This window comes from Nipponia nippon, unplaced genomic scaffold (genome assembly GCF_047370975.1).
Source record: "Nipponia nippon isolate SJK-2023a ecotype South Korea unplaced genomic scaffold, ASM4737097v1 scaffold_29, whole genome shotgun sequence".
Lineage (NCBI taxonomy): Eukaryota > Metazoa > Chordata > Aves > Pelecaniformes > Threskiornithidae > Nipponia > Nipponia nippon.
The window spans coordinates 5,363,180-5,377,132 of NW_028262346.1; the positions used below are offsets into that span (position 1 = coordinate 5,363,180).

The window sequence follows — 13,953 nt, forward strand, 5'->3', positions numbered from 1 at the left end:
GCATCTGCTTGTAGTAGGCTTTCCTAAAAAAAGGTGGAGGTAGTAGCTAATTCAGGCGATGCACATTAGGAGAGGTGCATCTGCAGTTGGAAAAGGAGATGCGATTATTCATCCAGTGCGTTGCTTTCATTTACTTTTTTAAGGAATGGAAGAACCCCTGCATTCTTGTACTGTCAGGGAAAAAGAAAAAACTATCAGATTTTGGGTTCATATTCCCCCTCTGTTCTTGATTTTCCAGGTGGTTATGGGCAACATCTTGCAATTTCTCTCTGTTAAATAAAGCTGGTGATACTTCCAGCCAGACAGGAGAACGTGGCCATGGTTGCCATGAGCTCAGGTTGCATGACAGTATATCCTAGAAGCCAGAGAAGGGTCTAAAATGGGAGTTTTTCCTTGGTTTGTGGTATAAAAAGGACTGGAGTATCTTTTTCAGCATAATGACTTTGCAGTGGATACTGGGACAAGTTGACCATCAGCAAGGCATGTATGGATCCAGTTTCCTAAAACCAGGTGTATGTTGCTGCTATAGGCACCCTAAGGTATCCTGGCTGTCCATCAGCTGCCTGTTAGGAAATGTGTGGGTCTCCCTTAGGTCCTTTTCTATCTGTAACTTGCTTTATATACCGTGGAGTGTCTAGAAAGTCTCCTTTGGTTAGACAGACAAGTCTCTCCTTGTGCCTCAGTTTCCTATCTCTAACACAATAATTTAATACAATTGCTTTAAATTTTAGTTTAATCATTTCTTTCTGGGGAATGGTTTTCAAATTTATGAGATTACAGACTAATTGCTGAAGGACTGTAGTAATGGGGCAAGAGTAAAATACCTTTGATAGATGGGAGTCACAGGCAGAGGATACCAGTTGGAAGTAATCCCCTGAAAATCTTAACATTTGACAGGTTGCAATCAGCCGCCCAAACATTAGGCATTTTGGTTAGGTATCAGGTGTACATACAGCCTTTTCAGTGTCTTTTTTTTTTCTAGCACCTCTTCTGGAAAGAGGAGAAAAGATAATTTTTCCACATTATCTAACCTTGCTGGGACTTGTGAGATGCTGGGGTCACCAAGTAAGAAACCTTACCACACCTGGCAGGTTGCAGGCTCTTCTGAGGTGACCAGAAGTTTATCTGCCTGTTTGTAATTCCTGCCACCAAGGGTCATCTCTCTGCTGTGCCCTGACATTGAGCAATGGCTGCAATTCCTTTTAATCGTGCCCTTTCCCTTCCTCATCATTTAAGGCAGAGCGCTTCCACTTGGCTAAACTCATTAACTGCTTTAATGTTGAGGTCTCCTTTTCCATATGAATTTATCTAGCTGAAATCTCATAATTCTCCATGGCTGCACGCGAGCAGATTCTCTCTCTGTTGCCCAGCAGATGCTGAGTGTTTATTTTTCAGCTGTGGACAGCAAAAGTCTGAAAAATGTCAATGTCTTTGTGTGTACGCCTATGGAAAGCAAGTAATTGTGATGGGTTTGTGGGGACTCAATTGGCTGTGTTACTGTTTGAGCTCAAGGAACACTGACCAAACCTGGAATCCCAGTCCCTTTCTGCCATGGTGATTTATCAAGATGCCCAGGTCTGATAAGCTCTAAAAATGCTTTGGTGAAGATCCAAAATGACTCAAATAATCCCCGGAAAAGAACGAAGTTAACGTGAGGGACCTCGCTGGCTGGGTTACGTTCAGTCAGCCTGATGGGTAGTGAATGAAAAGGAGGTGATTGAGCTCAGCTTATTTCCTAAACTGTTGGCTGCAGGCAAAAGGAGGGAGAGGTGACCCTGTTTCTTTGGAAATCTCCATCAGCCGTAGCACATTATTGGTGCTGCAGGGTCTGCGTGAGCAAACTGCAGTGTTGGGTGAGGGTGGGCTGTTGAATGCCTGGCAAGGACTTGCCAGTGGTTATATGGACCAGTTGTCCAAATGTGGACAAGTCACACCTGTAGACTTTATTTCACCAAATCTAGCTAGGCTAGAAGCAAGTACGCGCTAACTTGGTAATGGTGAACAGAAATGCTGGTGTATGAGCTTTACCTCAAGTCACTCCAGTTTGGTAATTGTACACCCTGAGTGTGGTAGACTTGTTCCTGTTCATGTATGTGTATGAAAACATTGAGTTAAAATAACCTGTTCCTTTTCAGCTTGACTTGCCCATATTCACACGGTTTTTATACACACCTTGCTTTCCTTCTGCCCCTGTCTGTGTTACATCCCTTATGCTGTGATGTTTCACCATTGCAGACATCTCCTTGCTAGCTTGAGAGCTACCACTCTGTGGAAAGGTATCTCCCAGCAATGCAGGATGAGTCCACAGTCTTCCCTAATGCCCTTTCTTCTCCTGCTTCTGGTCGTAAATATAAGCCTTTGGTCTTCGGTGGTTCAGATTGTGCTGATGTTTTTCTTGCCTTATCTCTTGTAGGGAAAAGTCATTGGAGATGCAAAACTGCTCATGAGTTGTGGTTGCAGAAAAGGGAAAAATGCTCAAGTGAAAGACTCAGATCAGGTCAGTCAATATGTACCTTAACTGGTGGAAATAAAAGAAATGTGTTAACATCTGATTGATTTGAACTGTGCTGTTGCATATTGGGGTTCCTGGACACAAACAGTCTTTGGTGTGGTTGACAATGATACAACATTAATGTTTTTATATTTGTTATTTGTAGAAAAACCCTGAAGCAAGATCAGAGATTCATTGCACTAGGAGCTGTTAATGCCCTAGCCTGACTTATTCCCATCTGGTTTATTTATTCATGAATTCTGTTCCTTTATAAAAATCCACTCCAGGCAATGCCTTTCTTAAAGAATATTGCACTTCCTTGCTGGCTAAATGCATGCAACCTTTGGTCTCACACTGTAGCTGCCTGGATGGGCAGTAGTTACAGAGGAACATGCCATTCGTTGCATGCTTTTGTTCTGAAGTGACACCATCACAAGAACATTCTTTATTGAGGTTCCTCATGATAGACATGTAAAAACTTGTTCACAAACTGGTGGCCAGGTTTCAATATTCATTACTTGGAATGAATGGCCCCTTATTCTAAAATTGGTCAAATTGATGTCAGTGGGACCACTTGTAGGGTTCAGTAATTGCAAGTGAAGTGGACTGCACTCTGAAGGACAGCCAGCTTCCCACCTCCTGCCATTTTGCACTTAATCAGACCAGCTGAGTTTGCCCAAGTGAAAATTTTCAGTTATTATGGCCTTCCGGCTTTGTAGCTAAAGAGAATTTTGAATCCAGAGATCATTCATTCCAAAGATGAAACAAAATTTGATTTGAGCAGAAACGTTTTATAAATATTGGTTCATCCAATGTTAAATGTGGTAGAGTGAAGCAGTTGATCTCAAATATCAAATAACTTTGCTCTCTAATGTACCTTGTGAAGAACCTGTGACCAGGTATAGACCTGAAGCAGATTCAATGTCCGCAAAGCTCCAGGAACTCCCGATAATTTACTGATGGAAAAAGAGATGAATTCTCAGGAGGAAAAATGTTTTTCATTTTCAACATGCATGTTCATCAACCCTAATTAATAACAATGTCTCTGAGCCTTGTTTTGTTAATGTCTGAGAAGATCTGAGAACAGATCTATCTATCTTGTGGCAGGCTCTGTTGTGAGGAACGTTGGTCACACTTATAAATGCTTTGTAGGATTGAGTCTTTCATTGATGTTGTGTTTTTTTTTTCTTTAATTAATATTTTCAAAATAATAAATTCATTGACATGAGCTATACTATTAGTTCACCATCGAGACAAGGATTCATATTACTTTTCTTTAAAGAATAGCTTCCCACTCTCTCAAATACAAGTTTAATTTTTTCATGTTGAGGTTCTAACACACCAGGAGAAAATTAATTTAGAAATTAAACACTTTTACCAATTTCAGTCTTTTGTATTTTGATGTACACTGGTTGGTACTCTTGATTTACAACAGGACTAGAGCAGGGTCAGACCACTTGTAGTAGAGATTAAAAATGAAATGGGAACGTCTTGATTGCAGAGAGGTTTTACAAAACACCATCTCTAACAAACCCTGAGTGTTGGACCTAAAACTCATTGATGGCAATACTTTAATTATGGAGTAGATAACAGGTTTTGGAGGGAAGAAAAATCCCATTCTTTTTTATGTTTTCTGGGGCAGTGATAAATTATTCTTTGCATTCGGTTGCTTTCTGAAATCAAATTTTTGATGTCTAGTGATAGGTTGACCATCTCAGTAACTGTTTTTTGCTGTATCAGCATAAACTATTGGGCAAGTGCTTGCTCCAAAGGCTGTAAAGCTCATTCGTCCTGCCCCTGGCAGGGTCCTGTCAGTATTTCAGGGGACAGGAGGTGGATGGGGAGGAAACTAGTACAGGAGGGTGGGTGGCAGCATGGAACATTTGTCTGTGAATGCAGGACCTCAGCTCAGCTTATCAATTATCCCCCTGGGCCTTGTAGATAAACACAGACTTCTATGGTGACATCGGCTGGGAAAGGCAAACACTTGCTGACGATTGTAGGCTAATCCGTCAGGACACTAATTGCCAGAAAACCAAGGAAGCATTAATTTAGGAACAGCTTGTTTCACTTTGTGAAAGGGAAAAACACTGGACTGGATTTAGTTTTGTTTGCCGAGTTTTACTCCTTCCTCCCACGCTCTGTCTCAGATTTTAAAGATTCACCTTTATCATCATTGTTGTTGGGGGCTTTTTCTTTCTCTTTTTTCAGTCTTGATTTGTGTTTTCCTGTGATGCCTCTGTAAAGTTGTGTGAAAATGCAACTTAGTTTTCATTTTCGTGAAAGTACACATAAATAGGTATGTGATTTTTATACCACTAACTATTTAAAGGTTTGGGACTAGCCAGATACATTTTGGCTGAATTTTTGTGAAAGGTGATGGTTTGCAAAGATTTTAATTTTTTTTATTCTATCATCAAGTCAATTTGGAAACTTGCAAAAAGTCCTAGACACACTGCCCCACCAGTGAAAATCGCCAGCTGTGAACCTCATTGCTGAGGATTTAATTTACTGGTGTTTCTCCAGTATGCCCCTAAAGATAAGGCACCTTAACCTCCTTGACCTGAGATCTACTTCCCTGAGTCTGGCGTGCAAAGGCACCTATCTGCATGGTATTTTCCATGGTGCAAGTCACCAGTGTATAAATCCTGGCTCCATCACTGTTGAGGGCAGAAGTCCAAACAGGCTCACATGGGGATGGGATTTCACAACAGTCACAAGGAACCCAACCTTCATGTTGAATTTGCACCAGAGCAGGAGAGGGGCTGGTGGTCTATGTTGTATGGCCTTCCAGTCCAAATCAGACCCTACAAGATGAGATGGAAGGCTAAGCAGTGCAATGTAAATCCCACAAAAGCTTTGAAAACCTCAAAGGAAATACAGCTGAGCACACTGAAGAACTAGAGTCCCATCCTCCATGGATGGTCTTGATGAAACTTTGGGTCAGTGAAGCAGGATGACTGAGAGGAGTCCCAAAACAGGGTCACCTCTTGGCAGCAAAACCCCTGTGTCCTTGGCTGCCATTGGCACTGTTGCCAGTTGTTTGTGTGCTTTGTGGGAGTGAAATTCATCTGTGCTCCAAGGCCCAGAACCGTCTCTGCACCACAAACATCCTACTGTAATTGTAAGGTTCATATATGTTCTTCAGAGTGGTTATTAGTTTCCCAGTAATTTATGCCTCCCCATAAATTATTATACTGTTGCTTATTATTTGAGGTGTGTTGTTGCATAAGAATGGCAATCCTGGACTCGGATTTTCTTGTGCTAAGTAGTATATTAATATAAAGCAGGAAAGATGGTTCCTGGAGAGTGATTTCATTTGTGTACTTTCTAAGGAAAGAAAAATGTCATTTAAAAACAGGGGAAAAATGTGTGGGTGTACAAATAATGTGCACATTAGAGGTATGCATAAAATTGAGAAGCAGAATTAGCAGAGTGCTCCATATTCTCAACACATGCACATCTGCCTTCTTGGGGTTCAGTTTTATTTGTTTTCTGTTGCTTCTCCCAAAAGGTAGGCAGCTCATCAATGTTTAACTGCTCTTACCCTTTGATTTTTTTCTTTTTTCTCTTTGCTTAACGTTTCCGGTGGCTTGTGTGAGCTCAAGTGTTACTGAGAAGTCAGATCCTCCTGTCCTTCCACATGTTTGTTTTTGGTTTTAGTCTGACAAATGTATGCCTTCTCTGGAAACGGTATCCATGCTGCAGAGTAATTATTTAGTGAATGGTGGATCCAGTTCATGTTGTCAAGGATCAGATTAATCATTATTAATCATGACCCCTCCAACAGTAACTTCATCCCTTGCCTAAGTGCTGCTCTTTATTAAGAAGTAATAGCTATTAGGGGATGGCTCTTGTTGCACCAGCACAGGGCTCAGGACTTCTGGCAGGAGGCAGAGGAACTTGGTTCAAAATTAAAAATAGATGTACATGGTCCACATTCCAGAAATTAAATAGGCAGCTTCCCCTGTGGGCTTCTTCGGCCTCATCTGAGTGTCCTCCTTTCCTCTGAAGCCTCCCGAGAGTTTGCCTCTTTCCAAAGACTGAATTCAGTGTTGGGGATGAAATAATCTCTGTGATGTTTTTTTATTTGTCCACTTGATTTCCTTCTTTAAACTTAGGTAGATTCCAGTATAACCTTGCAGTCCTTGCAAGGGTAAGATTTTAAGGTCTATTCTAGTATTTGTAGCAGCTTTCAACAGCTGACGAGACTGCAGATGAGCTAGCTCTCTGGGAGTCTAGTTGTACCAAGCAGACCCCAAACCAACCACCTTTTTTGAGGATTTCTGGATTCCTTGAAGAAACACTGTACTGTTGAAGTGAGGCGTGCAGCACTGTTCACCTTGTGCACAAAGTTGTGAGAAGTCCAGCTTCTCTCTCTCTCTCCAGGTCACTGGACTGGGGATTGCAGGCCTGTATATGTATATCTGTATATCCCAAAATACATGTCCTTACCACTTGTGTCACCAGAGGTCTGCTGAGAGTAGACAGTAGATTAATTCATAATTATTCTGGTTTTCCTAGCAGTACAGGTTCTTTTTAAGAAGGTGAGGCAGTACTATCAATGAATGTCATCATTATTTCAGCAAAAGCACAATGACTTAAGTAAGTACTGGATTGCAACCAATCTTCCCAATCCCTCCACCCCCCCAGAATCCAACTTAATTACTTTTTAAAATGTTTTCATTGACTGTATAGAAATCCAGAACAAAACCCTTTAGAAGAGAGCAAAGGAAAGAAAAATGTCTTTTGTCTCCATCTAGCTCTTCGATACCTGGAGGGTAGCAGTAGAAACTTGGAGCAAACCTGCTACACTCTTTTGATCTCTGCCAAAGTAATTGTAGGAATAACGTTGTTTAATGGTTGAAGGAATTTATTGAAGAATAAAAGTACCAACAAAGACAAAGGGACCAATACAAATTATCTGGTAAACCACTTACAAATTTTATGTGCTGAGGGCTACTGGTAGTTTCCGATCTTAAAAAACAGGGGGGCAGTTTGGAAGGGAGGGGAGGGAAGGAGAGTAAAAAGTACATAAATAAACCCACCTCTTTAAATAGCTAACTGGCCTGGCCTGAACTGTGTCGGAGCTAAGTTCCTTTGGCAGCCAGCACTGTAATATCTGTTGAGGGTGTAGCAGAGGGCTGAGACCAGGTTTCGGAGAATCTGCCTTAGCTTCACTGGCTCTCCCTTGCATTCTTCCACTTGTCAGCAAGAAATGCACTGAAGCACAAAGTGAGGGAGTGCAAAGACTCCCGCACTCCATCTGAGCAAGTGTGGATCACACCCCCATGATTAATGTTTCTCTCCGCTAAAAGAAATAAGAGTAACAAAAATAAATGAAAGCATTTGCTAACTTGGAAATACATGAGTGGAAGAAAGCAGGAGGAGAGAACTGGAGGAGTGAAGGTATGCTGTTCACTATCTCCTCCTCCAAGTTTCTGGGAGAGTTTGAATCTCTGCTTGAAAAATCATTGGATTCTGCACAGGTTCTAAAAAGCTAAAACCAGAAGTAAAACGCAAAGAGAGATGTTGAATGTCTGAGGTGTCTGGGCAGTAAAGCACCCTTAAAAAACATTTTGTTTGTTCAATAAAGCAGGCTAGGTGAACATACAAGGAACATGGGACTATAGGAAATTGTCCTAGATCATTCAGTCCTTTGAGATCTCAGGGTACTGTTACATAGAGGACCACTGATAAACACATCCCTTTTGGCACTGGTACCTATTAAAAGCAAACCTTGTAGCTCTGTCATTACGCTTATCCCACCTTTTACTTTCCAAAATACTCACTCATATAATACTTCTGCATCTTGTTCCTGCTGCCAGATCAGAGTGGTTTTTTGCCCCCATGATATGAGTGTTGGTCTCAGCCAGGTGGACTACCTTTGCTTTTGCATTCACCCACTACAATTTTCTTGCTGCTGGTGGTGCCGTGGGGGGAAACAGTTCCACTTGGTGAATAAAAATGCTGTAGAAAATTTAATCTAAGAAAACTTTTTTAAAAGCTGGAAATGTCTTCATCTCAATGGGATCTGATTGGGGACAAAAGGTATTTGAATGAGAGACTCATCAGCTGCCTTTTCTCTGGACCTCTCAAATTCATACAGCAGTTGAGCTTTGGTAATTGCTGAATCTACTGCTAAGCATCCGTGTTCCTGGTGGCTGGGAAAATTTTTTGGTTTCATTCATCTGTTGTGTGGAATTGAAGCAGTTGTGCAATGGAAGTTGGGTGGATAAGTCCTCATTCTTTGGATTTATGTTTTGGAGGTATGATGTTATGAAAGAAACTTCCTAAATGTAAGCCTCTGAACAAAAGAGATTTGAGGTTATGGGTGTCCTTTGCAAGTTCAGCTGTAATAAGTTTGTGTTGCAGTGGGTTACACCTCCATTCATACAATGCCTTTGGTAAGCTGACATTTCTAATGACCTTTTATAATCACCTATTTCCTTTTTTCACTCATTTTATGAATAGTCTTGTAATCACTTCAAGAGTTTCCCACCTTGTGGTCTCCTCTTACAGTTCATATTCATTTCAAAATGGGTTGGGCTTCCTGTAAAGTGTAGCACAGTGTAGACTGAAGTTCAAAAGAGCCTTTCCTTTCTACAGAAAGGGGGGGACGAAAAGCCTCATAGTGCCCTTTTTTTGCAGGAAAGGCTTCAGAAATGGCAGTCAGCAAATTTTGTTTCTTCTTTTGAGGCAGTTCTGAATGCATGCTCTAACACGGTGCCCTGCCCCTGTTGGAGATGTAAAACTTAGGCCTCTGACCTTTTCTAGTGAGTGATGGTGCCATGGCACTTTCCCTCCTGAGTTGGAGCATGAGAGTCCTGGAGATGATGTTCTGTCTAAGCTCTCATTCAGGAAATGTATTCTGCCAACTTGACTTGACCCTGTGCCTTCAGTGGGAGACATTATTCTTCATTTCCTGCCCTAAATTGATGTGTACTGCCACCTTGCATTGATGGGTCCTTTGTTCCACCTCAGAGGTAGGTTCATTTCGATGGTGGATGAAGGGAAGCTCTACAGTTTTGAAAAACAATTTGAGAGCCCTCTCAGTGAAAAGTGCTTCACACATGAAAAAAATTAGTGGTATCAATTGTCATCATCAGTCTCAAATCCTGAATTTGAAAGGGTCATTTACACTCCTCAAAGGCAAACATGCAGCAGCATGCTAAAAGAGAACTAAAGCAGCTGAAGAAAATGCTGTCTCATGTCATTTCAGGCTCTGCAACTCCAGGGAGCATTAATAACTATTTTGTTGTTTTCACTGGTCTCTCTACACGGGCAGAGAAGGGAAGAGGCGGAAGAGAAGCTGCACTGCTGAGCCGCTCCAAGTGGTCCCATGCCCTCCACGTTAGCTGCTTACCTGCTGCAAGGAGACTCAACCAAGACAGGGACAACACGCAGATGAATGAGGAAAAGGCATAGGTGAAGATTTGGACTTGTCCATTTGATTATGATATAGTAAGGACCATCTTTCCCCATCGCTTTCTGGCACTCTGGCTGCATTTGCTGCCTTTCCCACTCTATCTTGTTCCCATTTCCCCTTAGCAAATGCCAACATGTGAAAACACCATGGCAGGGTCATATCAGTCAGCCACCTTTTAGATGACAGATGCCACGTGAATCCAGATACCACCTACTCTGAGGTTCGTGCAAACTGAACGGCCTGCTCAGAGCTGCTGAGAGCTGTGAGGTACAAGGAAAGTGCAAAGGCTTTGCGGAGGGTGGCAGATGGAGAGAAGGACCCGCTCTCATTGGTTGGAGTGTCGTGCTTGCAACTTTGTGGGGCACTTCATACCTATCTCGGCATGGGTGCAAAATGCTACACAAGCAGAATGGTGGCAGTTTGCACCCTCCTTTTACTCACATTGTACCAGAGTCAATGTCAAGACAAGATGAAATTCAGGTCCTAAATCTCAACAGGTCATCTGTCTGGAATTGTACCCAATATGGTTGTTCTGCATTCAGCAAATATTCACTCATGACGTTGGTTATTCATGGAAAATGTATTCAGCTGAATTTTCCAGCAGCTCAGGCGATGACTTTTCCTGATTTTCTCGTGGCAGCCTGTTCTGCTATTGGGTCGACCACACTGATAGGAACATTTTTGTGTTGCTCCATTTAAACAGTCTTTTGTTCCTTATATCCTTTTACTCTTTATTATATCCCACTTTGTGAGTCTCTTGTTCACGCATATGAGTTGGTTTAGTGAGAGTAGCAGCCTAAGATACATGTGTACCTTGGGTTTAAAGTTTCCTTATATAGGTCAAAATCAGTTTTTAAAACATTACCTTCTGGAAACCAATCAGAAAACTCTGTCAAATAAAACTGTGACCAAAGTGGTCTTTGTAGAAGAAAAAAAATCCCTTGTGAAGGGGAGAAATCATTCAAGCTATAGTTTGAAAGTCTTTATAGCAGGTGGAAGAAGAAGTGGTTCAGTGTCTATGGAGTCAGCTCACCCTTCAGAGATGCTGGTTCAGTCCCTCAGTCTGCCACAGGTTTCCTACACAACCAAATGTGTGATTTAATTCCTGCAAGACCTCAGGTCTCTTTATAAAGCAGTCAAAGCAGCATGGATATCCTTCCTCTTAAAGACTGGGGAGTACTTGGATATTAGCGTGGTGTAGGACTTGCCTCAGGTAGGTTAATGCCGGCTTGAAATATAGCATGGCTCCTACTAGCATCCCGACAGAGGGATGTTTTATTCATTTTTTATGTCGTATCTTAAAAAGAACCAGACAAAAATCTGATCTAAAGTAGGAAAAAAATAAAAGGAAAAGCCATATGATTCACTGAAGGACTAAATCCCCTCTGCAACTGGTTCCAGCCTGGAGAATATATTCACAGCTGGGTTATAAACCCTCAAAACCAGACAACATAACCTTAACTAACACAACATTACTAAGGCACTGCTGTAATGGGATCATTCTGCTATGGCTCATGGGCACATTTTAAATGTCATCAATTTAGTCTACAACTGGAGGCTAAGTGCAAAACCATTTTAGCAATTGCATCTTACATGCAGAAATGATTGAATATTAATGGATTTTCTTTTGTTGAGGAAAAAATACAGAGAAGAAAAAGAAAAGCCACAGGAAACCTCACTGTCCTTCCTCAGGTAGTGAAGTTTGTTCCTCAGATAGTGATTTTTGGAGGGCAGCAGGATCAGTCTAGCAGCTGAGTATTGGTATAGGCGGCCAGGAAGTTGGCTCTCATTCTCCAACACTGATCTGTTCTACAAACTTAGCCAAGTTATTTCATCTTAGTTTTCTTTCTTAGTCTTATCTCTTCAAGGATGTGAGTTATTTGACAGAATAAATAATTCACTCCATTGTTGGAACAGGTTAGACTCTACCTGCACAACACTGAGACTGAGCAAATAGGGAAAAGCTATGAGGGATGAGGCCCTGTGTTTTGTCCCACCAAAGATGCCCATCATGACTATTTTGGTAGCTGATGTCAAGCCCTTTAAAAAGAGCTCAAAATGTTTTGCAGCTGAGTGGGAAATGTGATTACCTTACCCTGAAGCTGGGGTCGGAAAAGATGATAAAATTAACTTTCCCAACCCTATGTTCTTCTCAATATGCCCTGGGCTGCTTGATCTTTTACCTTGTCATGTTGTAGGCATGGGAAAACGTGTGATGATGAGGTGGTGCAAAAGTTTCTGTTTTGGATATGGATAATTGTGTTGTCTATAGGTGTTATGGGCCAAATTGGATAAATGTCCTGAGGCTGCCTGAGTATCCATGTAAACAGGATGACGAGGAGATGCTAGCCACTTTCCATGAACTCTGTGTTCTCTGGTGCTGCAAGGTCAGAGCTGTTGTAAACTTTTTGCAGGGCATTCCTATGGTTTGACTTTAGATGACTGACTGACTGACTGACATGTTGTTGAGGCATCCCTACCTCCCTCCACTGACTGTGTCAGGAACGGAGGCTCTGAGTTGAACCACGGCTATCTTCATAAGGAAGTCAATTGAAATATCTCTCTCAACATCCTCCCTTGTTGTACTTAGAAAACAAGGGAATGATTCCTGATGAATAACAGCCTGCAAAAGCTTTTATATTCTCTTTTTATCATTATCAAATCATGCTGAAGAGACTGCAAGGTGAAGAAACTCTCAAGCTTCATTTTTGAGAAGCTGCTAGGATGAAGACAGGGCATTTCAAAATCAATACTGAAGCTTGTATTTCAAAGAGCAAATGGGAGAGTCATTATAAGCTGCTTTACTTCTCATCTCTAATTCTCCATATTCATAACTTAAGCCCTGTCATTTGGATTTATCCTCTGTGGCCTGCAGTGACACCAGGAAAAGTCCTTCTTTTTAATTCTGTGGCAAAAAAATAACAACGCTGCAGGGTACGATCATATCCCCACAGAAGTTTAGTGCTTAAATGTTTCATGTTGGGCACTAGATTTTGCTGTCTTCTCCCCCTCCTGTTTGTCCCCCTCCTCCCTCCTCTGCTGTTATACATCAATCATCCTCTTTCCTAGAGGCTATGATACAAACAGTGTAATCCCAGAGAGAATGGATACTGATACAGCCAATCCTGCACATGACTATTGCTCTGTCCTTGGAGATGCCATCGCTAAATCTAACGATAGGCTGTTGCTGATGGGACTGTTTCAGCTAGACTGGAGAAAGCAATAAGGGCAGTAATCTAAGAACCCAGCTTTGCTGTTGTTGGGTGATCTGTTATATCTCCATCCACTTCTATTTTAAGTGGCTTTCTAAACTTCTCTTTCCTTTATTACTTCTTGATTTGTCTTATCTTGGCACTTACAGCATCATAAATACAGTTTCCTCACTGGCAATATTTTTAATTATGACCTGGAAATGAACCTTAGACCTGACTCAGCCAACCCAACTGAACTATTCATAACACATAAAGGACTGGTGTTGAATTAACTAATGACTTTAAAATAAGGAAGGCTTCTTGTATAGGCTGCTTTTTGGGAAAATACCACAAGCTCAAATGCTATTCCGTTAAGTGGCCTTCAGAAGAGATTTTTGGGTTTGTTGTTTTGTTTTGTTTTGTTTTGTTTTGTTTTTTGTTTGGAAGTCAGGAATGTGTTTAGAGAAGGTGGTGTTACTCACTTCCAGAAAAATCCTACAACAGTATATTCAGGAGAAGCTAATGAACAATGGTTGACTTCTGGCAAGTCCAGGCAGTGACAGCTTGTTCCAGCAGCACCGTCTCCCTGCTCCCGTGTTTATTGAACTGGACTTGAGATCACATGATATTCTGCTGGCAAGTTTGGGAATGAACTTTGGTGGGAACCCAGTACTTTCTCTCATCTGCTAAGCCCTTATTAAACCCCACTATTACTTTTTCTAACTCCCCTCTGGACTTAGAATTACACTGCAGCGAACATAGCACACGTGAGTAAGAGCTTAAGATTTTGCTCACTTGGGTGGTCCCATTAAAAAGACCAGGTTTGCTGTCTTGGCTGCAGA

At 41.6% G+C, this 13,953-nt stretch overlaps 1 protein-coding gene across 1 annotated transcript in view; it reads left to right on the forward strand.

Moving 5' to 3' along the window:
* The window catches only part of SETBP1 (SET binding protein 1), a 298,679-nt gene that overhangs the window by 51,366 nt on the left and 233,360 nt on the right, over positions 1–13,953 (forward strand). Inside the window, exon 4 of the mRNA XM_087763711.1 lies at positions 2,414–2,497. Within this exon, the coding sequence (XP_087619837.1) occupies positions 2,414–2,497 (84 nt within the window). The remainder of the gene's footprint in view (positions 1–2,413; positions 2,498–13,953) is intronic.